Here is a 25,604-nt window from a genome sequence, read left to right as displayed (position 1 = left end):
AACAGACTCAAAAAGGTAGCTAGCTAACGTGCAACGGTGTACACGAAAGCATAAACCACGTTTAACCGTGAAACACTGGACACTGCAGAGAAAATGAGCGAGTCACGGAGAAATCGGAGGAAAAAATGATTGGTTAAGACCACTCGCGGTGCTTTGTGGGATACGTAGTACATTCCCTTTTTGCAATCGTTAAGTACATCCTTGCACCTTTGGCTTCTTTCGTTTTCCATTACATTTCGTTGCCCAATTAATTTTTATGTAATGTCACTAATGTTCTCATAGCTGGTGGATGGGTTGCTTGCTTAAAATCTTTATAAAAATGATGTTTGGAAAAGTCGACGTTGAAAATGAATACGATTTTAGTTCCGGAACCAAGTGGGCAGTGACTGTCCGGCTGTGTTTTCTCGGGTTTTTCCGCATACGTTATAATGTGGATGGATATTGTAGTCAATATGGCTGAACTTGGCAGCTCTCCGTAAGCCTGTTAAAGAACCTGTAGAACTACAATACCCATGTTACCTTGCATGTCATGCCGGTTTCAGAGCATGCTGAGCGTTTGGCTAGCTGACGCGTCTGCTGAGACTGGTGGAGAGGCTGGAGGCTGAAACTTTGAGGTCTGGGAGCTCTCTTCACCGTTCCCACTTGGAACTTTGTTGTGTTTTTGGTTCAGTATCATGGCCGGGCAGAAACAAGTGCTGCGTTTCATAGGTTTCGGAGAGCTGTGCTAGCTAACTAGCGCTAGTTAACCTAGGCTACGTGGTTTTCTGGTTAATGGAAAGATTTAGAAGCAAAACGTCAAGGAAATAGACATGTATAAGTATTTGATTAAGTTAGTTAGCTAGATAATTTCAATTCCATGTGCCTCAGGTTTTGCCAAAGATGTCAAAGGCTGACTGAATATGCACACAGCTATATTTCTAAAACCCCTATAGGTGACTAACCGTAGCTAACGTTAGCCAGTGCTAACTTGACTGTTGCCCCTGTTGCCCCATGTCCCCGGTCTCTCTCCCGGACTAATTTAGCTGGCTAGTTTTGTTAACCTCTAGTAAAAGAGTCATTTTTTTAAACTACACTTTCAGATTTGCTTGTGTTTAGGGTAGAAAAATACTAAGCTAACCATTTCTAGTATTGTAGTTTCGTTTTGTCTTATGATACTTATTGTACATTTGACATAATGATGAAATGGTAAGATGATTAAAGCTTGCTGTTCAGTGATGCACCGTTGTTATTCACATTTGATAACTGCATGTGTTTTTCTCAAGCTTTCTTTACATATTTGATATTTCAACACTGGTCGGGTGTCAAAGTGCCATCTTGTGCCTTAGGAGAACAGCTTCAGTTCTTCTAGGAGTGCTGTTATAAGTCTGACTGTGTATAGTAGGATATTTTATTCAATATATTGCATATTTCAGGAAGTCAGTGCTTACATTACTTTAAGATGAGAGAATTGGGAATCTCATTGTACTCCAGAACGTCCATGTGTGTGCACTGAAGTTCAGAAAGACTACATGTTCTGAAGACACAGATAGTGAATTTAACTACTCTACAGGGCAGCGTTCAGCGTGCCCACATCACAGTTTGTGTAATATATATATATATATATATATATATATATATATATATATATACATATACATACATACATACATACATATATATATATATATATATATATATATATATATATATATATATATATATATATATAAAGGCAACAAGGGAAGCATATATATATATATATATATATATATATATAAAGGCAACAAGGGAAGCATATATATATATATATATATATATATATATATATATATATGTGTGTATATATATAATGCGTATATGTGTGTGTATATATATATATATATATATATATATATATATATATATATAAGGCAACAAGGGAAGCATATATATATATATATACATATATATATATATATATATATATACATATGTGTGTGTATATATATATATATATATATATATATATATATATATATATATATATATATATGTGTGTATATATATAATGCGTATATGTGTGTATATATATATATATATATATATATATATATATATATATATGCTTCCCATGTTGCCTTTGAGTCTCCATACTAGACTAGTAACTGTTTTAGGACTGACAGAGGACACTTCGTACAGAAGGATGGACATACTTGGCAAGTGATAGAAAATTAATAAGTAACTTAAAAGTAAGTGTAACTTAACGCAAGTATTTGGTAAAAAATCATCTCCCTCTGATCCATACGACAGACAGCATGCTCTTCTACACACTGACACTATGTTTAATATATATGTAATTGTAAAATATCTATAGAAAAATATTGCCAAAAAGAATGGGACAGGTGACGCATCGGCCTAAAGCCAGCATGCCCATTGATAAGCATCAGTTAGAGGGGAGTATAGCCTCTCTGCTTGGTGTTCTCCGGATGAATTAGAGTGCTGTGGGTGATCCAGAATTTATAATCCTACTTCAGGACATCTGACCTTAGTATACTTTTGGAGCTGAGTGCAATCACATCCTCACAACACCATTTCAGTACATAGTGGAAAGCCTTCCCAGAAGAGTAGAAGCTGTTAGTGCAGTAAAGGGGGACAAACGTCCTATTAATATCCTTAATTTTAGACAAAATGTTGGGTGAGCAAAGGTCTGAAAACTTTTGGACATGTATGTTCTAAGCCGTGTGTATTCTTGTTTATTCACTGAAACAACAGTGCCGTCATGTCCATCGACGTGTTTATGAACGAGTAGTGAAATAAGAATGAAGCGTCTGAAAGTAGAAAATGATCAAAAATGTAGCACTGTGGAGCATTTGTTGAGTATTTTTTAATTTGTTAATTGGTGTAGAAATGTATGTGTGTTATTAAACAAATGCTTAGATGCAGTTTTACAAACTCTGGTATTTTGCCCCAGTGTGATACACACTTCATGGTGTACTTGTGAAAACAAAAACAAACAAACAAACAAACAAAATAGCACAGGTCACAACATCTGGTTTGTGTGGTTAGAAGCCATATGCATGCATCTAAAAACTGACCAAACGTATCCGCACCATCATATACTCCTCTCCTGTGTTTTACCACATTGCAGCTTTAGTTGTGGAAAGGCTTTTGCTAGTTGGCTGGGTGTGTGTTTTGCAGGGTTTTTATAACAATAAGCCAATAATGTTGCATAACTTATTTTTTGGTACTAAGGTTTTTGGAATTGGCCTGTTTTACAGCCCTCTTTTGATTATGCCATAGTTTTTAAAGCATATGGTATGTTAGTTTCATTATTATACGACTATGCCAAGATACTTAAAGCTTTTCTGTTGAAGGGCCTCTTTGAAATCCATGAAAATCATTGATGCTCAATCAGAACACATTGTCTTCCTTTAAGTAACAAATTTAGGAATGAAACATTGTTATAGAGAGGTATTGGTGGTGTTTTTAATGAAAGATGGAGTGTTGGGTGTAGGGGTACGCCGATTCTGCTTTTTCAGTTCCGATACCGTTACATAAACTTTGCATATCGGTCGATACCCGATATCAGTCCGATACCATTGCTGAATTAATAAATCGTATGCCTCATCATGTAGGAGAGACTTAAGGCATCAGACTTGACTAAAACATTACCTTATATAACAAATTAACACAGATATAAATGTACTAAATTGTCATTTGTCGTTTATTTGCACATTTAGTGAAGTCTCACATCAACAAATTAAAGTGAAAGGATCTGTTTCATGGATCTTCTTAATTATCCGATACCCGATCCAGCTAATTTTGTTAATAACAGGACCGATATCTGATCCTAATTTTGGATCGGTGCGTCCCTAGTTGGGAGGAGAAGGTGACACTGTGTTATTGATTAATATAATTTTTGCCTTGCTCGCTGTTGAATGAGTTGAATGAATGTATTGCGATGATGATAGTATGTTGATGTGTTAGCACCATAAAACTTACTGAAACTGGATGAAGGTTTTTTGGTGTTTTAGCAACTGTTTGCCTCTTGGCAATGCTGGTTATTGTCCTGTGTTGCTTTAAAATCTCTGAAGTGCTGCTGTTAAACCGAATAGGGCAATGTTGAGAATCAGCTGATACTCAGGTTAGGATGGTTTTGCTTGGCTTCTCATTAACAGTATAATCACATTGCTTTTACTGATAGCTTTTCTTTTTTAGGCTACATGACTATTTAATAGTATTTTTTATATCTTGTATAACTCCACTTAATGCTAATTTGGCTTTAACTTTGTTTCTGAACAGACCTGGAATAGACTTTTGTCTATTGAGTGCTTTTGTGAAATAACCATTTGGTAATTTTGAGGATGGGCTCTGATTTCCTATTGCTAAAACACATGCGCTTTTTTTCTGTCTGTGTCTTTCCTGCATAGTTTTTGGTGGTATAGACCTACTGCTCACTGTGAACTCTAGAAATGGCTGCACGCTCACGTGTTTAATGCCTGTGTCTGTAAGGAAGGTGGCTGGTTCAAACTGTAAATATTACATATGCTTTACTCATATTTGACTGTAAAACAGTTTCACACTGCAGATATTTAAACTGCTTTGTGGGAACTTGCTTCGCTGCTGCAGACTGAGGATAATGTACTTAGCACCTCTATGACAGTAGCACAGCGAAGGGTTGGAGGTGGATTGAGCTTTATATAGTCGACATCCAATCCATTAAAATATGCCTGGATTGGCCCCTTCCCGATCCACATCCCTAGACCCATGCTGCTAATTGATGAAGCCGAATTTAGCTACGTAGCTCTCTAGGAGCTTGTAGAGTTGCAATTTAGTTGCTTAAGTGTCTCCATTTTTTATCCACCTCCTGAGTTTTAGGTTAAAGCAGAGAAAGTGTGTTAGGCCAACCTAAAGTGTGGCCCAGTTTCCTCTCATTGTAAGACAGATAAGTCAGCAAGTAGAACGTCCCCCGGCAAAGCCGGATAACAAACTTATTCCCCCCACAAATCAAATAGAAGGAAAAAAAGACTTTGGGGTGAAAGCATACTTTTCAAACTTTCCCTTTCTCACACAGTTTACTAATCTGGATTTGTGTCATGCTGACTGATTAAGAAGCAGATTTCAGTGTGTAGTCTTCTAATTTTCCATTAATGACCTTTTTAAAAGTTTTGAAATCAGTGCTTACAAGATAACAGCAAGTCTTTCTCCCTCTCAGACAGACTTTGGTAAATATTTGTGTTCTGCAGTTTATAGATTTAAATTTGGAACCAAGGGGTAAATGGTGGCACTAATAACCTTGTGTTTGCTTTTTTGACTTGTTTGTATAATTTTAGGGAGGGGGACAGTTGGTATTTTTGTAAAATGTAACTATGTGCTCATAACTGTAGTTTGCTTAATTTGGACTAAAACATAAAATGATTTGTTTGTATTTTTAGTTCAGATAGGATACACACTGACATTTCACATTAAAGTAAGCTGTAAACAGATTGAATAAAAAGTCACAACTGGGAAGATTTCATGACATATATTTGGTAAGAGTGCTACAGTTCACACTGTAGCACTGTTTAGTTTAGTGTTCAGCTTGAATAATTGAATAAAAGTAAATAAATACATGTATTTATAAAGATTTGCAAAAAAAAATAAAAGAAATCGCATTGGAAATATTTAATTTTGATGGGTAGGTTTGTCGTTTGTAGACAAAGAGTGGTTGCATGATCGGTATAAATAACATACTGACGCTTTAAGGGAAATGTGAGTTTTCTGTAGCTCCGTTCCAAAGGGTTTGGACAACCCAGTTTGAGGGTTTAACAGTGCAAAATAAGTGTTTGTGCTCTTGAAAAAATAAATAAATACATTAATTAATTTTGTGGTTCACATCACACACTGAGCTGAGTGATCACAATTCAAAACAGTTACTTAATGTCACCCAATACAGCAATAGTGTAAGATAATATCTACAAATCTTTGGAACCAGCACTCTGTCCTATCTGTGTTCGCCAGTTGTTTTGTGATATTCTAAAGCAATAAGAAACGAGAGGCCCGGCTTTACTGTGGTTTTTCACAGTGCCAAGTGGGGTGAAATCACCATCATGCTGCCTCGAGTGGACAATTTCCCTTTTAAAATGCTTGGCACAATGCAGTTATGTACGTATACCAGTCTATGTAGCCTATACCAGTTCTTTTACACTAGCACCAAATGTGATTCAGGCCACGTATTTAAAACTAAAACTATACCGTTTAAAAATGACTTACTCCGAGGCTCTACATATACTGTAGTTCATCTTTTGACATTCTGGGAATGCACATCTGTTTATTGTTTCAGTGAGATGTCTGTTTTGTAACTAAAAGGCTATATACAAACACGACTTTGTCCTTTATGTAAATGTGTCATCTGGCAGACTTGCATTCAGCACACACAAAGAATGTTTACATTTGTGTCCGTAGAACCGGGATGCAAGGATGAGGATCTGCCATCTGTTGATAGTTAAGGAACCTATTTTCAATAGGTAAACTTTGCTTGCCTGACTTTGTCAGTGTGGTTATCAGTGTTGTAAAGCTTCTTATTATACAGTACATCAATGTGTTTACATCAATTCTTCAATTGCATGAGCAGACTGGTAGGAAAATCATTAATTACGGCCTCAGTCACGGTTTTTGGAGTAATTGCCAGTGTGCCATTATAGTAAATAATGTGCATTTAGTTTAAAAATAGCAAAGGTTTATTGTAATTTGTCATCACTCATATGCTAATGATGTACATACACATTTAGTGTGCTACGTTTGTTGACCCCAACATTTTCTGACATTTACAAAAAGAGTCGAGCCATGTTATAATGAAATACCAAACAATTGTCTTTCATTTTGGGGTCTTGCTGAATGAGAAAAGGTGGGGGGGAGGGGGAAGGTGAGAAAAAAAATCATGGGAGCAATCATTTGAGTTGGTGTTTTTCATACCTCTGCTTTATCAAATGGTTGATTCATACTGAGATATGCCTAAATCGAAGTCTTTCATTTCTCAGAACACATACCAAATCATAATCTTTGTGCCCTGTTTATTCATTTATTAGACATGCACATTTACATATTTGTAATTTTACAGAAAGTTTATTTTAATTAAACTGCTAGTGAGTGTAGGACTCCCTAGGACTAGGGAGTTTCGTTGTGTTGTTTGCCAGAAGGAAGGCTAACTGATGGCCAAAGGCAAATCCTGTTCTGTGAAGCAGCCACAATGATTATGATTCAGCAGTGCTGTTCTTTTCTAACAGGCTCTTTTTCCTGCATGAGCAGATCCTGCCTCTGATGGTCGACTGAAGCGGCAGAGCTATGTCTCCTCCTCGGCTCACCGGTGCATTGCGCTCTTTCTCTACGGTCAGCAAGCAGGAAGACTTCACACATGAGCTTTGTGATTTGAAGGCAAGGCACACCGTCTCCAACTCATTTTCAGGACAAATATTTCTTGCTAGCTCTTTCTGCTTTCTGATAAAGGTGTCTTAACTCTCTCAAGCCTGTTTCACACATACTGTTTGCTATACTCCTGTGGTGACCCTGGCTTTATATACTGATATTAGTAGGCATTAGTGATTATCTGTGTAGAGAAGTGCTTTTCCAGACTGTATATTTAAAGAGTTTTGGTTTAGGGATGAAAGTTCCTATAGCCATAGTAAGTGCTTCTTTTTTCTGATTAGAAAAGTATTTCTGATTAACTGTCAGAAAAGTCAGGTTGGTGGATTCTGGCTTGTAGATGCATGTCTTAAGTTCCAATTTGGAAACTGGAACCAGCACAGAGGCTGGAGAACAGTCCATTAATGAGCAAAGCGGATGCTAATCCAGTGTCAAAAATTGTCCACCAACCAGTTGCCACAAGGAGAGATGTCTCTTGGACTGTAATGTCCTTGGGCACGTACCTCTATTAACCTAGTCCCCTACATTATTCATGTGCTTTCGCCTGACAGTCTCTCTCTTCTCTCACCCCCCCCCACCCCCCCCACCCCTCTTGTTTCTCCTTAATCTTTCTGTCTCCTGACTTTGCTTTTATTTGGCTTTTTAGGAGGTGGCAGATTGCACTTCAGATCAGCTTAAATCACCTTCTCAGCTCTGAATTTAAATCCTTAAAGCAGCACAGCTGCTGTTTAAGTGATGAAAAGAAAACGATTCTGAACTTGTTCTGTAACGTTCAAGTTTTAGAGGACACCAAAGCGATGATACAAAGGCAGGATGCTAATAAACCTTGCTGCTTTTACTACCTTAACCCTTACAACTTTCTAAAATAGAGGTTTCATTTTCATTTTTTCTTGAACATACAATATAAAATAAAACTTAGAATTACATTTACATGTATGACATTCAGCAGATGCTCTTATCCAGAATGACTTGCAGTAGTGCTTTGCTGACCCCTCAGGACATTTCCCTGGCTAGTGGGACTAGGTTAGAGTCCAAAAGCCAGTATGGAAACCTAGTTACAAAAGATGCGCAAAACTCCGCCAGCTACACCATGTCTGAATGTCAGGGAAATCAAAGTAAGACATTTAGGTGCAATTACAAGTCTTAAATACCTAAACAATTAGTGTTGAGTTAAGTTCTCTTTAAAGAGATGGATCTTCAGTCATCATTTGAAGGATGCAAGCTCCTCAGCTTGTTTAGACACCTGGGGGAAGTTCGTTCTACCACCTTGGATTTTTAGAAGGATCTGAGAAACTCAGAAACCTCTCTAAAGATGTCTAACTTAACATTAACAGCTGTCTCTCTTGTAGGCCAAGCGTCAGAAGAGACAGGAACTGTTTGCAAGAGAGGGTCTGACCTGGCCAAAGGTTTTCCAGTTCTTCACACAACATCTGGAAAAGAAGGAGCAACAGACAACCTCTCAGGAGCTGAGGAACATTCTGCAAGCAGCCAAACAGATAGGTGTGGTATTTTAAATGGTTCAGTCCTGTCTGTGTGACATTTTAACCTAGTAGCACAGTGTCGCCTAAATATTAGTAGGAAAGTAATTGTGTCGTATCATTTTTGGAGAGCTGAATCAACAACATTACTCAATGTGTTGCAGCTGAAATGTAGTCTTAGTTTAGTGCTTTTTAAATGTTTGTTTACTGTTTATTCCCATCTGTAGGTTCGCATTTTCCTACACATCACATTATGTCCTCAGACTAGAAAGCTTTTGACAATGACAAATTTTCATTATTTCTTGGATGCAGGAATGTGCATGGCATTACGGTTTTGGCACAACTATCTAACAGCTTGCTTATCAGGAGACCGAAGATCATACGTTCAAACTTGGTCAGTTAGTCTTTCCTCACGTGACAAATGGGGATTCCTCAAGTAAACTGGAAAAAAGGGACACAGGCTAAAACTCTTACAGAATGCTTAAGCAGTTTCAGCTGCAGCACATATACTACTGTTTTTGAGTTGGCTCAACCTAAAAATCATTGTTGACCATATTGAGGTGCAGAACTAAAACAAATGTGAGTTTTAGTTCACATTTGTTTTAGTTCTTTGAAAGTCTGAACCATCCAAAAAAGCATTTTCACACTGCAAATGAACTGGACTATGGTTCATTTCAACCCAGATCAAATTTTGGCCCTTTGTATCGGACCGTGGTTCGCGGCACCTTGCACCCCTACTATTTTAAACTGTCTGAGTGTCAAAAGTCTGGACCAAACTAGGTATGTGTGACCGCACCCTCGGCTGTGTTAATTCTAAAGGCACTCTGTAATCGGTTAGTTTATCATTTTTAGTTGCCCTGCCACACTTAAATTTTTTTACATGACTGCAGTACACAGTACATGCTTTCTGCAGTTGCACACAACCCATTCAGATTAGGTTCAGTCAGGTTCAGCCTGTGTGATTTCAGTTCAGGATGCAAGATTTCCATGTCGTTTTCAGTCATGAACAAGCTTGTCAGCACTCTTAGCTTTTTGTGCTCGCTCAGTATGTTTTCTTTTTCCATCAATTTGCTGTGCTCCATTTTGCAGGCAACACCGGCACATTAAAGAACAAATTGAATTAGCCAACACTTGTGTTAATGTAATTGAACCACCATAAGGTTAGGGTCGTTTTCCTTACGCCACCAACGTGCTCCCATTTTGAACCTCATCAGTCACAGAGGTGACCGGACTTGTAACGGCTCTGTGTGGTTCACCCCGCAGTAGTATTTAGCTGTCCTGATGCGTCTAATAATTAGATTAGATGCAAATCCCCCAATTCAGTCTTAGTCAAACAGGGTTGCATGCTGAGTCCTCTCCCACTGCTCGTATTACTGTTCTGATCCTGTTGGCAGGGGGAGCGGGCTGGGCTGGGGTGGGGAGTGCGAGGAAAACAGCAGGGCAGGGATTGGAACATGGCAGGACTCCCTCTCTGCTTCTAATCCCATCGTAGCTCTCATGAATACAAGAGAGACTGTGGTCACAGCAGGTGTGGCACATTTATGGTGGAAATGAATGAGGACTGTGAAGGACAGAAAAGATCCGTGTTTTCGTCACTGAGTCTCTGCTACGCCGTCCATGACAAAAGGCTCACTAGTGTTCAGCAGGGTGTTGCTCTGGTCAGATTTTCCCGAGTGCCAGGCCTATTTGATGTTCAGGCGTTCACCTAAAGCCACTGACACACATCGTAGTTTTAGAGATTGCTTTTTAAATGGAATGATCTGTGAGAAGTGGTGGTCATGAGTTCACATGACAGACACAGACACACTGCTTGTATTAGAAAATCCAAGTAGAATTTCTTTCTTGTGGATGATTTTTCAAATGAGTAGCTTACCTTGTAGCCTAATTTAAAAAAAACAACAAAAAAATAAGATATTTTTTAATACTACTTAAAACACTTCTATCTACCTCCAGCGATGTATTAAGCTTGTCTGCTGGTGAGCCATCTCTGTGTTTTTGCAGCAGCTGCACACTTGGCTGTGGTGATCCCACTGACAACTGAAGTGAGATGTTGCTTAAGGACGTAGGAGTTGAAGTTCAAACAGAATTTTGAACAGTGTCACAAATAGAGATGCGCCAAACTGGGAATTCTGTGCTGATGCTGATAGCCAATATTTTTCATCCACAGTACAGTGCAGAGGTTTTAGAGACTTAAGCACATTATATTAAACCATTTATCTCCGCAAAAAGAGTGTTCTTGCTTGTAAAATCCCAAGATCACCCCAGAACACATGCGAGTCAACATAAATACAGTAAATATGAACAGGAAGTCTGATGGTAAAAGTAGTAAATATCTTGTAATATTTTGTATTTAACATGAATTTGTATTTCTTAGTCAAACAAGGTGTTGGATAATAACTATACATAATAAAAGACTTCTATGAGGAGAGCATTGGGGATGTCTAATGTACAGAGTGGTGTATGAATGTTTGTATTTATTCTAATATTAGTGTTTTACTGAGCAAATAAACACTTGTTACTGCCCAGATAATATTTTTTACAGATGCTTTTGCACAAGGTTTTGCACAATATTGAACATGTCTGATTATGCTGATGCAAAACAATAATTGACACAAAATCATAAGTAAATCAACATGATTAAAAAATGTTACATTTAAGCTGTAGTGGCTTACAAATGTGTTGGCTTAACACAGTACCTCAGTGTTGCTTAACTGTTTTGCTCTTTTGGAATTAAATAAAAACGTCATAAAATATTCTTTTGAAATGTCTAAACATCTAAACTAAACATTCTGATGCAAATATGTATAATGCCATTTGAATGCCATATGAAGCTATCATATTATCATTGTGCATTCTTAGTCGTGAACCTCTTAGGCCAACATGCACTGTAAAGTGTAATGTAGAGCGGTGGTTTTCGAACCAGTCCTCTGGGACTTCCAGATGGTCCATATTTTTCATAACGCATTAGGATGGAGCCAAAATGTGGACTACTTGGGCGTCCCTGAGGGGACCGGTTTAGGGATCACTGATGTAATGTAATGTGTTCACCAGAATTTAAATCTGTGTATGTTATATTATAAAACTGTTTTAAGATATTTTGGTTAGTGAACTTGGTAGTGTTTAATGTTAACATTAATATGAATAAAATATGAAGAAGCTCTGCATAATAAAAGCAATGAGCAGCCTGGAGTTTTGTTTTGATTTTTAATTTTGTTTTGCTGTCCCTATTTACAAAGTTTTTTATATTTATATAGCCAGTTTCTTTCAGGTTCATCCACACGTTTCTCATTTGACACATTTAAAATTGCACAGAAATCAGCAATTATAGGCAAAGTGTGCAGCAGAGAGTGAGATGCATTCTAAGAATTTTAATTGGGCCAGATCTTTGTCTTCCTTCTCCATGCTCACATCTTCTCCTTTAATTGGACAGTCAGCCCCTTTCCTCATTATTAATGTGTGGTCTGACTGACATTTGGTCAAAGCCTTTCTTATGTACTCACTGGACATGTGCAATGTAGAAAGTGGTTCTAATTGTTTCAGATGTCTGTGTACATATGTTACAGGGATGCTCTCATTTTGTGTGTCTACTCAGTTAATTTGTGTGTTTTGCCATCGTCTCTCTCAATTTTGCAGTTGGCACAGAACACGGACAGGACGCCATTGAAAGTGCTGCGGTCTTCTTGTTCAAGACATTCCACAACAAAGACCAGGTTGGCCATGAAGAGACACGTGCCATCAAGCAGATGTTTGGCCCTTTCCCGGCTTCAGCTGTTGAGGCGTCCTGTGCTGCTGTGGGCCGACTGGTGGCTCAGCTTGGAGAGTCCCAGGTAGAGGCTTTCATCCAAACACAGAGCTCCTTCAAACCTGTGGATCGTGGGGCTGCCTTCGGACGGAACATTGCTTTTTCCTTCGATTCTTATGTGATAGACACCCAGGACCCTCTGCCCTGGGAGGAGGAGAATTTCGAGGGCCGAAGCCTAGACTTCAACAGCTTCCTCAACAACCATGCTGGTGGTCGGAGGGCCGAGGTGGAGACGGTTGGTGCACACTCGGAGAGTGCCCCATGCCACAGCAGTGCTGACGCCGCCATCCTTAGAAGAGAGGTGGAGAAATACCTAAGTGGAGGCAACATGGGCTCATCCAGTGCTGAGGAACTGTGTACCTCTTTGTTTGAGATGCTGACCTCCACTAAGAGTGATGATGAACTACAGAATGAGGTGAGATCCCCTGACTGTTTAGCTGCTCTCTTTGCTTTTGCAACAAAGACCTCACCCTTTGTGTGTTCCTCGGCCCACAGTGAAGTGCCCCTGTTCTTACACATACAGTTCTCCTCAGGGAAGGGTTTAGTCTTTAGTTGATTTGTTGAATCATGTATGTTGAGAGCAGGGAAGCTCTTAAAATGTATATATATATTTTTGTAATGCATGCAAAGCTGCTACTTTTACACACCAAAAACAAGCACGGATAAAAAAATAACAAAACATGTAAGATGCATCCAGATGTAGGATTTATACATGTAATAAAGATTTTTAAAAAGCTAATGTTAACCAAAGAAACCTCTAATTTTTTTTTCTTTTTAATTATTATTTTTAATTAAAAAAACTGTTTCTGTGTTAACAGTTTTTAAAATTCTCAATAATTAATGTTTAGTCTGCACTGTCTAAACAGTTTCTTAGAATATTGGACAATATGGCTAAAGTTGCGATCTGAAGATTGCATACACTCACTATGATTTTCATGGGTTTTTAGATTTCAGTTATTTGCTTAAGCTCTTTTTTGTGGCAGTGTAATAAACAAATACATCATTAATAAAAACAAAAATAAAAGAGGCCACAAATGGCTCCGCTACCTCCTATGGCCTATGAGTCGAATCCTGAGCCATGCTGCTTTGCCGGAGTCCGAGAAAGCACTGTTGGCCGTGCTGTCACGGGGGGAATCGCTCCCCTCATTGCTCTTAAGTGATGTTGGCTGGCATGTATGTTTTACATATTAAAAAGCTCTTTAAAGACACATTCGTAATGTAACACATCGTAACCGTAAAGCATCTTAAATAGTATCACAGCTAGATGTCTCAGCTATTCACTTCTAATGGAGCTGCGGTTGTCTGCTCTGCCTGGAGTTATGTGGCACATAGCATGTAGCGCAGTGGCTAAAGGTTAAATGTTTTGCACTTTGACCCTGCGCTGCCTTTATTTTTTAATATGCAGCAAATGTTATGAGCATAATCCTGTTTTTGTACAATATAAAAAAAGATGTGTAGTCTGTATTTCCATTTTAATGAATCATAAAAAGCAGTTAGTGTTTTGGGGTATTGGAGTTCCTTTAAAGGTGGTTTGTTGGCTTGAGGGCTGGAGAAGTTCAGTTTTGCCACTGTTTGGGGAGGTGCCCAATGCACATGAATTTTTAAGTGGTATGAACACAGCTAAATAATTAGTCACCACCTCAAATGATTGGTGAGGTGTCATGAGCAGTGTGTCTTCCTCTTTGCCACTGTCTGTGCAAAGATTTTGGACAGTTCTGGAAGCTTTCGTTGTCTCCACAGTTTTGTTGCTGTGTTTTAACACTCTTCTGCTTTGGTTTCTTCTTCTTTGTTCCTTCTTATCATCAGTAAGTTGACCTTCTTGTCTTTTGCTTTAACACCCCCCCCTCCTGTAAGGTTTAAGTATAAGGTGTAGGACTGGAGCTGTATCACGTTTTAATGTTCCTCACGTAGTTGACATTTGGAATGTAACGCTCAAACTGACATCTTTAGGTATAGGGTGCCCTTTGTCTTCTAGGCCTTCAGTGCTTTTCTCTGCAAGTGTCTCCAAAGTCAACAGCAAAGTTGAAAGCATTTTCACTAACTACCATTAAACTTGACACTAGTGCTGAAGATAAAAAATAGTTCAGGCCAGTTTTTAATGTTTCAGATTTGTACTTAATGTCATTTAGTGCTATACAAAATGTGGCTTTTTATGGCCAAAGAAAAGTAGAAGAAGAGTTGCCTGGAAAAAGTCTGGTAACTATTTTTGAAATTACACATTATGTCCCGATGTAAATCCTTAAAGAGTGACAGGAAAAGTGACAAGGGTTAGTCTGCCAGGGACAAGATGGGCAGAATTTATGAGCTTATGAAGAACAAAGAAACTGATAAACCTCACATCTGGACAGCCATAAAATTCAACAAGTGAGTTTCTAGTATTTGAAAGTTTGCATCATGTAGCCACATGGTGAAGTAGGAGTTTAACCTTCCTGACCAAGTAAATATCCTAAGTGTATAAAAGTGTAATATAAAAGTGTATAACCTCTATACAGAGGTTATGTGTGCTTGGAGACTAAACGCAGGGCATAGTAACTAGGAACCATAGTTTCTAGCGCAATGTCTAATCTGCCTGGAAAATCAGAAATAGATGTATCCTGACGAGACTAAAATAATCAGACCGCACTTAAGTTCAGTGAAGAACAGCAGGTAATTTTGGGCTGTAATTTTCTTAGAAGAAGAGAGAGGAAAAACATTGCAGATCCGGACGGAAATAAAATCACTGAGGAGCTTCTGTTGAAGAGAGAATTACTCCAAAACAGTTGAAAACTGAAAGATGTTCTGTAAATAGACAGCATAGTAAAGTGAACCTGGAACGTGTGGGCCACATAACAGCATACACTAATATCGCAAGAGCCAATCAAGTGTTACACAGATTTAAGTCAACAGTTGTGTGTGTGTGCGCGTGCGCAATGAATCAGCACTCCCAGAGCGGCAATGACCGAGACACCATTTACCCTATTACAAGACAGTGCGCCATCAGGGTGATTTTAAAGCTGCTACTTTAAGGTACAATTGCTATATTATGTTGCTTTCAGGATCACTGTTCAGGTTCTGCATCTGAAGGGATAGTGCAAGAGTGTTCACTTTGCTCTAGTCTTCTGGAAACAAAATGCATGCTCACTGTAGTTTGGGTCTCATTGAAGAGAGTCCACCTTTTAGGTTTAAAATGTGTTCTATAGGATGTTTGGTCATATTCCTGCTACAGGACAGCATCGTTTACTGAGACAAGTGACAAGGATATAGAGAGACATACAGAAAAAAGACTGATTTTTGATTTCGGTCCTGCGTAGATGTAAAAATCAAAATTCTATTTAATTAAAAGTTAAAATTCATAATTGTTTTATTTTGGAGCCTATGTGCAGAGCCAGAATGTCAAAAGACTGCCCCTAGTCCACTTGCTTACAGACTACATTATTTATTTGTTTATTTGTTATGAGAGGGGGAAACATTTGAGTAGAATTATGCATATAGGCCATAGCATGGCATAGTACTTCAGTGGCCAGTTAGTTGTGGTGTCCCTCCCCCCCTCCTCTTTTTCCCCCAGAATGCTCATTAAGTTTTAACATTTTGAACATTTGTTGTGTGCTGGCTTTAAAAGGTTTGCTTGGTGGTGTTTTTTTTGTGGTGCTAAGTGCCAGGTGGCTGTGTTCAGCAGGCTGAGCAGCAGATGAGATTCTGCTCCAGACTTAGGGCTGTGGGGGATGATAATTGCCAGGTGCTCACATTTGGCATACAGAAAGTTTCATGTTCTGGCTGCGGTAGATATTTATTAATTTATTTCACATTCTTGCTGTAGTGCTGATGGGTCTATCTCTTCTGTTTCTTGTACACACAGCTGTTTGAGTTCCTTGGCCCAGAGGGATTTGAGATGATCTCTGTCCTTCTCCAGAGAAGGTCAGACATTGTGGACTCTCTCCTGTCTGCCCCACCTGACGGCAAGCTCAGCTACCTACCAGGTGAGTTGCGTAGAAACACAGTACAGTGGCTCTAGAACACCAACATGAAGCTGATGAACAACAGTGTTGTAAACCTAAAGTTTTTTTCCTCTCCTTTTTTTCTTTCTCACTTTAGTTTTGTTTTGAATATGTGCGCTGGTATTTTGTGGAAACACTTAAAACACAACTCCAAAGCATGCTAAATCCACTTCCATGCCTAACAGTTGGCAAGGTGTTCTTTTGGTGAAATGTAGTAGCTATTTTTCTTTAAATGTGCCTTGTGCTGGTTTTGGCCAAAAAGTTCTGTTTTGACTTAATCAGTCCACAGCACTTTTTCAACATTTCGGGCTTCTTTAAGTTGTTGTGATAAGGGCAGAGGTTAAATTTCCTTCCTACCTACATGAAGGTTTGTGAAAACAATGCTGCACAGTATAAAGGTGCATCACTGTCTTGACTAAGCTAAACTTACTCACCATGCAGGTTCTTAGCAGTCATTAGTGGTCATTGTTTATTGGTGTTAAAGCACTGGGTCCGGAAAATCCATTCGGTCTCCAAAACAAATATTGAAACAGGAAAAGATAAATCAGATCCATCCAGTAGGGCAGTGGTGTTAGATACTTCAGGTAAATCTGGGAACATTAACTGATTTACAGTCCTTCCATTTGACTTTCCAATAACTGTTGGTCTGCATGATTCATATAAACATAAATAATTCACTCTGCCTTAAAAAGATAAAACATATTTTCATTACAAAATACCTTGTAGGCAACATGACAAATCTTGGCTTAGTGCCAGTGACCTCAGAGGTCTTGTAGAGTCCATGCCTCTGTGGATTGGAACTGGCTTTTTTGCAGTTTATTGGGGACCAATAAAATGTATTGGTTCATCATTGTACATTGATGAAGGGTGGCGGTAAACAGCGTAACATGGCCTTTTGTTATTTTCTTTCATTCTTAATATGTTCACACCTTTACTTTCTCTTTATGCTTATGTGTTTTTATTTTTGGTTTGTCTTTCTTTTTCTTTTCTTCACCCCCCCCCCCCCCCCCCCCAATTTTCTCGTGTCCCTTTTCTCTTTCTTTTTCTTGCCATCTCTTTCTTTTTTTCCCCCTTATTCTTTAGTTCCTTTTTCCTCTTTCTTTTTCTTTCTTTATTTCGTTCTCTCGTTCATTCTTTCTCTCTTCTGCGTTCTCTCACTTTCTTTCTCTTTTTCTTTTTTTTCTCTCCATTTCTATCTTCTTTTTTTCCATTTTTCTTTCTTGCATGTAATTTTTCTCTTTCTCTTTCTTTCTCTCTCTCTCTCTCTTTCATTCTTTTTCTGTCACTCACATTTAAGTATGGGAAAATTATTCTGTTTTTCTTTTATATTACTTTGCTCTAATTGTAGGGTGCCAGACATGCACTGTCAAGAAGAAGTAATGGGCTGCTGGCTACTCAGGCTGCTTTTGAGATTAGAGTTACCTTGACAACCATGGGGAGAGGTCAGAAGAGGGGCTAAAAGCTGCTGATTATATTGGCCACTTTTTGCGTGCATTGAAGAATGGTGTGATATTTATTGTGTGGGATTGTCAAGAGCTGATTAGCTGGACAAGTGCAAGCTGTTTTTGTAGGGTTCCAAGCATTTAATACAATAATGACACATCTTATGGACAAACCTAAATGAAACCTACATGTGGATAAAAGAGTGCAGTGCGGTAGTGCACACATGTCCAGCCAGACCTTCATTTCGTAAACCTGTTTTCTGACCTCAGGTCACCTGACCTACTCCTGATGACCTTTTCAAGAAGGAAATGCAGCCTTTATTTAAAAAAGGGGTATGGTTTATAGACACCTGCTTAGGTGCTTAGGAGGGATGAAGGAAGATTGCTGTGAAAGTTTGATTACATTGAGCCACCTGAACTTTGGTGAGGTCAGGTAATGGAGCTGATTAGTTCTGATCACTCCAGCTCCTCATTGTATTTGCAGTGGATTTCTATAGAGATTCAGCAAATATCTCACTAATTGAGAAAGGTGTCTGGACACTTTGGCATATGGGATATAACATTAGGACTGCCTGAAAAAGTTCAGAGACTTTTACACTAGGGAATGGCCGGGTTCTTATACCCTGACTAAAATTTCCTTGTATGTGATTCAGTGTCCTTTTCCTTACTCTGACGAGTTTGAAATGTCTGCAGTTTGTGTCTTCATGTGGAGAATAACCTCTTCATCCGATTCATACCAATTCTGGCACATGAGTTTTATTGTTTTAAGCCTGTCGAACATTGCTTGCAGCTTTTCAGGAAACCAGCTCAGCAGCTATTCTTGAGGCTTAGGACGTCTGGCCAGTACATGAATAAACTAATCGCTTGCGAAGGATCTGTTGTAGCACCCCCTGTTGGCAAAAGGTGCTTGAAATGTCTTTGCAGATGCGTTTTTGTGCCTGGATGCTTTTTAAGTGGGGATCACCCTTTTATATTTGCAAATGCAAACAGGAGAATGCAGAACTGAAATGCTGCAGATTTGCTCTGCTATCCTTATTTAAATATAAATAATTAATACATTTTTTTTTAATATAAAAGCCTTTTTTCTGCTCTGTAATTGCTCCACAGAGGTAATTGCTCCACAGGGGGTTGTGGATGCAGTAACAGAAATGTAGTGATGCAAAAATAGCTTCAGACAGTCGCACATAGTCTAATGGGCAGCACATGTGCCTGCACCATGAAGCCAAAGTGTGGGCAAAAGAGGCACATCAAAGAGTCGACTAGAGAAAGAGGTGCAGTTCCATGCAACGTCAGTGTCGGCAGGAGGCTATGGGGATATAGACGTGACCGTGTCCCAAATGCAGCACCGAAGAAAAGAGAAGAGTTGCCTTTGAGATGGAAATCGCAGGGAGGTAGAGAGGGTGTCGCAGACTGTATGAAAAATTCAAAAGAGCCTTTTGAGTTTTGATGGGCAATCGCTGTGAGCGAGAGGACGGACAAGCCCAGAACCGCAACACTCAGAATAAGATTCTCAGTGTGGAGATATTATTGAAGGGGGTTAAAAAAAGATGAGCAAGCTTTTTCAGAATAAGTGTTTCTACTTTTGCTTATAGTTGTATATTATAACAAGATAGCAGGTGCTAGAATTTATGACACCATATGATCCTGAGCAACAGATTCTTAGGGTTGTTCTGAAGATGCTGTGCATCAATCTTCTGTACGGTCAGTAAATGAGCACCTCCTGAAACTTAAAATGTTGTGCTTAAGTTTGTCTGTGGAATGCATGTTTCAGACGTTGGTTTGCTTTTATTAGCTGATGGAGTAGATGACCCCAGTGTAGCTCTTCGTCTGCAGCAAAAAGAGTTTTAATGGCAGCCTCAGCAGCTTGTAAAAATCCATTGTGAAAGAACCTCTTTTTGGCATTGGTGCTTTTTTGATGTACACTATATGTCCAAATGTTTGTGGACACCCCTTCTAAAGAGTACATTCAGCTACGTTATGTTGTACCCATTGCTGACACAAATGTGCACATGTACACACAGCAGATTAACATGAACCTATTGACACCAGAGGGGTATAAAGCACCCCAGCGTTGAGCTGTGGAGCAGTGCAACGGTGTTCTCTGGAATTATGGTGCTTCATCCAGTGCTTCTGAGATGAGTTGGGGAGTTTGCAATGAGGTGGGGTGGTGATCATCCAACATCCTAATTTAACTAATGCTCTAGTTGCTGAATGCAATCAAATCCTCACAACAGTGCCTCAAAAGCTAGTAGAAAGCCTTCCCTGGACAGCAGAGACAGAAAGACGAAGACTTTGTCAGAAGAAATGATGAATGAACGGGTGTCTCAATACTTTTGGCTACACAGTGTTCTTGTTTTGGCTTGGGCCATGGACAGATATCATAGTGCAAAGGCTGCAATAATTTCTGCTCTGATTTCTTAGTTTAAACATCTTGTTTTTTTTTTCCTTTTAACCATGTAAGGTACAGTAAAAACTACTAAAGTTTCATTTTGTTGAAATTTAACATCACATCAATTAGACATGCTGTTTTCCCCCCAGAATTAGAACTGAGTGCATACTGTAGACATGTTGATGTGGCTGTAGTGATCCTAGCTGTAATAAACCAATAGCTTTAGAGCAAGCAGCTGTTTACAGCCAGACTGGTAACAGCATGTAAAGATGCACTTTTGCTTTGTGCTGTGAAATAATTAAGGTTATGTTATAAAACCAACAGGCTGCTCAGCCTGCGCATACTTGGTGACATATTTGTTTTTCTGATAATATTTTAACAAAGGTGGGTCATGTTCGTAGGTAATGTCAGTCATACCCTGCAGTTCACACAGCTGCGTTTTCAGTATAAAACTCTAGTTCAGTGGTGTTATTAATTTGATTAATTAGCTCATCTAATTTGTCTTCAGTGTCTGTTGATATGATTGTAAAACATGGAGGTTACATGATGAATTACGATGTAACCCTCGATTAATTCTTAATTAATACTTGTTAGCCCATAGCACTGGAAGACAGGTTTACTGTAATGTGTTGCCTTTTGTGAAACCCTTCCCTTTTGTTTCGGACAAAATTAATTAGCCTGCTTCCTTTTGTGATTGCTTTGATGGATTTCGTTTGATTCAGATTTTCAAAACACATGTACACTTTTTTTTTTTTTCTTATGCATTCTGTGATTAAGCCTTTTGGATTATATCTAGTTGTTATCCTTTATCTGTCCTTTTCCATTTTAGTACATTTCTTTGAAACACAACATTTCTACTGCTCCGAACAGCGATGAATCAGAACTCTTCATTAAAAATACCTTTAGCAGCTGTATTGATTGGTCCAGTGTAATAGGCACGCTTCTCGAGAAGTCAAATAATGTGCTCTTCCTTTAGAGGTCCGTGTGTGTATATATAAAAAGGCTCATGTAAGTTCACAAGAATGTTGGATGTATTATGGCTAGATCTGGTCATGGCTATTTGAATATACAGATACAGAAGTATTTCTAAATATTTGTTAACGTAACTGAATGTTCAAATAGTTCTCATAATTTGTGCAGCTGCAGCTTGTAGTTCTGTAGGTCGTCTGGTAATGTCTTGAAATTACATACGACTAAAATGACAAGAACTAAATACCTAAAACAGGTATGGACCAACTTAATGCAAGTAGTGTTCAGTAATGTTATTAAAGTTATTTTCATGTAGAGTAATATAAAATAATTTTGTTTGGGCTGTAAGGAAAAACTATTCATTTAGATGTGAAGATTAAAATGCTCGTTCCTCGTTCAGAACATTGCACTGTCCATTTTGGCCAACTACTACTATATTGCGCAGCCCTGCAATGTTTCTATTCTGTTCTTCAGTGTAGTTCTTTCTTACCGTCTGGGTGAGCAAACTGCTTCACCTGCTTTTCCTACAGTGTCAATGAGATTAGGGATTATACCTCCCAGGCCCTCCATTTGAGCAGTGTCAGCATATCACTGACAGTTTTGCTAATTTAATAGAAAATAAGTGGGCTTTGCACCTGCAAACCTGGGTAATTTCACACTCTCGCCAATCCTATTATAGTCTGATAGTGTTGGCTACATTCTTTCCTGAAATACATTTGTCTGAGAAAATAGAGGAAAAAAAGAAGTCTATGTTCTTGTTGTCTGTAACATTAATATTAAATCATATTTTGTTGCTTTTTTGTGTTTGTTTTCTCTGGTGGTTTCTAGCCGAAGAAACATCTAGTAACTCTTGTCTGTCTTGGCTTTGAAGACTTTTACATTTAAGCAGATGGGACAAAGATGTCTTAATGTCCAGCTACAAGCTAATGATGTTAATTAAAACAAGCCCTCTGCATAATTAACATTGTTGTAATGAGTAGAATGTGTCTGGTTAGATCAGCCAGGCTGGTAATAATGTGTCTGGAAAGCCTAGTCGTCTCCGTCTGCGTAACTGGAGCTGCGGGTGAGCTACATGCTCTGTTTCCTGTACGGGCCGCACATCAGGGTGACACCTTGGGTAGGCTAGCCGATCTAACAGTTCACCTTTGGTCACGAGTGCCTCCAGTTTTGAAGGTCCTCAGGTTCATGAGAAAGGAATCAGCTATGAATGAATTGACTGGGAATAAATTTGACTAATGATTTAAAATAAAATCATGTTAATTAACCAGTGGATGAAAGTTCATACAGAATAATGTCTTAGAATAAGCACCAATCATTTTTACACTCCTTATGAAAGACTTCTAACCGGATAAAGATGGACATGGATAGTTTGAAGGTGTGTAATATTGGCAATTTTCATCAGTTTCAAGTTTGAATGACGTAGTATCAGATTTGAACTCTGCTGCTGCAAAGCTTATTGCTAGTCAAGTGTGATCAAGTAGGAAACTTGCACTTCACCTTGGTGTCACTTCTTCAGTGTGCTCTTTTCTAAGCTCAAAGGACATTCTGTTAAAAATTCAGAAGCTAAGTATTTATATTTGCAGATCAGTGGGATGTGGCATTGTCTCCTCAGGGTGCTTTTTGAGTTTTTCTGGAGTTTGTCATAAGACTTCTAGTCTGCTTGTCAGTGTTGGTGAAGAAAGACGAGAGGGAGCTCTAAACGTGAGCCTTTACAGAGGATAAAGAAGAGACAATCAGACAAGGCCTCAGTGCAATCATCACATCTCATCTGCTTTGAAGAGAGGCCGGGCTTTTTATTGAGCTGTTGTGCTTCAGACAGTAAGGTGGTCTGATGGATAATTTAACCTTTATCCTGCGGCTCTCGATAAGGCAAGCAAGCCCAGCGCTTATAGCTTTGTTGTATGCCATGTTGTCGTGTGCTGTATAGTCTGCAGTACTTTTCTTTTACTCCTTCTCAAATCATAAATGACTTCAAGTGGCTGGGTGTGGTCATCTGATATGCTTTCCTATGCATGGCAGAGCGTGTAAGCACAACTATTTTAGGAAAGAAAGGCAGTATCACTCGCAGACTTTCTGCAAAGCAAAGTGGTTCTGTCTGTTAGATTAGATTGTGACGTTAAAGACTACTACTGCATTGGTCCCATGAAGTTGAGAGTGTGTGTGTGTGTGTATGTATGTATGTATATATATATATATATATATATATATATATCTCAAATAACCTGTAAGTTATGCTGGGTCCTGCCTCCTAATGCCTATGCTGCCTCCCATTCCTGTTTTATAAGGAGCTTAAAGTTGTAGTTCAGACAGTTTGGGTTTTTGTTTTAGTCTCACGAGCGCAAACGTGTGGTGTATTCTCTGGATTCAAGCAATTAAAAAAACCTTCATTCAATTTGGTAGACATGCTAAACTTTAAATATTTGGAGAAGAACTAATTTAGTAGTGTGTTGTTGGTTATAAACAAGTAAAAAAAAAATTGTTTTTTTTCATATTTTTTCTACAGATGGAATGCTTAAGAATACAGAGACTGTTAAGCCTACATATGGCTGTCAGGTGACCATTCAATCAGAGCAGGAGAAGCAGATGATGAAGCTCTACCGGCGGGAGGAGAAGAAGGAGAGAAAGAGAGAGAAAAGAGGTGATGACGGGGAATCCTCAGAAGCCACCTTTCATTTTGATCCCAAGGAGCTGAGATTGCAGAGGTATTTCTCTCTGGCTCTCACACACTCTGTCTCTCACACACTCTGTCTCTCTCTCTCTCTCTCTCTCTCTCTCTCTGTATCTCTCTCTCTGTCTCTCTCGCTCGCTCTCTCCCGCTCTCTGTTGGTCCCTTTCACTATCAGGCCCCCCTCTACATATTTCATTACAGTGTGTTCCCTGGAAAACGGGGGGAAAACCTCTGATGAATGTGCAATCCAACCTTTGGCCATGTCCTTTTTTTTCCTCTGGATTTTCATGCTGCAAGTTTAATTTCAGGAGATAAAAAGATCAGTGATCTGTTTAATTAAAAATGATGTCTGGCCAAATCTGCTGGAACATAAAGGAATTAGCAGTGGGTTAAAGCATGTTGGTGCTGTACCTTATGTACCTTACACTTCTTCCTTCTCTTCCCTTCTTTCATTCGTTGCATCTATCTGTGCATCACTGGTTACAGTGCTGGGTCTGTCTGCACGGGACCTATAGCAGCAGTCACTAATTTATACAAACTATGTTCTGAAACAGTGCTGCATAATGAGTTATACATGCACAATGAAAGAATCATTAATAGAGTTGAGAACATCTGCCGCAGAGCCTGCAGTTTTTACAGAGCGAGTGAGACATGGAGTAATGCATTGGATATGTTGGATGTGGTATTTGTATTTTAGGAGAACCTTTTCATGATGTCAAGAAGTTGCTACATTTAAACCTTTTTAATTCTGTGACTTTGATCAAAAGGATTATTAATCAGTAATTATAGGATATAAGAACATTTTAAGCAGTTCTTCATAAGTGATAGGAGTGAGAATTTGAAATCTGGAATTAGATCTGTGGAGGATACTGTTACACTAATATGCACAAAGTAGCCTACTGATTTCTCAGAGCTTTCAAAGAACTGCTACTACGTTTTTAAACCAGAAAAAGCCTAGGATAGCACAACTGCTAAAACCATGACCATGACTCTCTGTATCTCTCTGTATCTCTCTCTCTCTCTCTGTCTCTCTCACTCTCTTTTGGTCCCTTTCACTACGGAATCAAATGTTTGTTACTGAGCATAACGAGTAAGAGATGGTCAGTACTTTGTAACACCCCAGTTCTTTTTTGCCAGATTTTTTTTTTCAAATTTCTTCCTTACTTAAAGCTTGTACTTTTTGTTAAATTCTAAGGTTGTCTTGAATACTCTGCTCTTTTAAGAGTCTGTCCACAGCTTTTAATGATGTTTAGGTCGGAGACCTGTGGGGTTATGGTAACCATAATCTTACGCCTCCTGATGTAGTCCATTGTGGATTTGAGGTGTGTAAGATTATTATCCTGAAGTTTTCATCCTCTTTTTTTTGTTTTTTAAACAGAATTTGCTTTTTTAATCAATTTTTTCCTAATATACCTTTGCTCATTTCTGGCAAAAATAATCTATTTTAACATCAGTCTGCAGGATTTGTTTCCAAAATACTTCATCATTATTTAGATGTCCTTGGGAAAGTGCTGATGCTGAAT

At 38.7% G+C, this 25,604-nt stretch overlaps 1 protein-coding gene across 1 annotated transcript in view; it reads left to right on the top strand.

Annotated features, from left to right (window-relative positions):
- Window positions 1-557: 557 nt before the first annotated feature.
- ascc3 (activating signal cointegrator 1 complex subunit 3) overlaps window positions 558-25,604 on the top strand; it is a 131,437-nt gene continuing 106,390 nt past the window's right edge. The window contains exons 1-6 of the mRNA XM_072679717.1: window positions 558-614; window positions 7,246-7,371; window positions 8,709-8,859; window positions 12,471-13,054; window positions 16,475-16,595; window positions 23,917-24,115. Of these exons, the coding sequence (XP_072535818.1) occupies window positions 7,282-7,371; window positions 8,709-8,859; window positions 12,471-13,054; window positions 16,475-16,595; window positions 23,917-24,115 (1,145 nt within the window). The 5' untranslated portion in view covers window positions 558-614; window positions 7,246-7,281. The remainder of the gene's footprint in view (window positions 615-7,245; window positions 7,372-8,708; window positions 8,860-12,470; window positions 13,055-16,474; window positions 16,596-23,916; window positions 24,116-25,604) is intronic.

This window comes from Salminus brasiliensis, chromosome 5 (assembly GCF_030463535.1).
Source record: "Salminus brasiliensis chromosome 5, fSalBra1.hap2, whole genome shotgun sequence".
Lineage (NCBI taxonomy): Eukaryota > Metazoa > Chordata > Actinopteri > Characiformes > Bryconidae > Salminus > Salminus brasiliensis.
The sequence above is the reverse complement of the archived record's forward strand: the minus strand, read 5'-3'. Positions and strand labels throughout refer to the sequence as shown.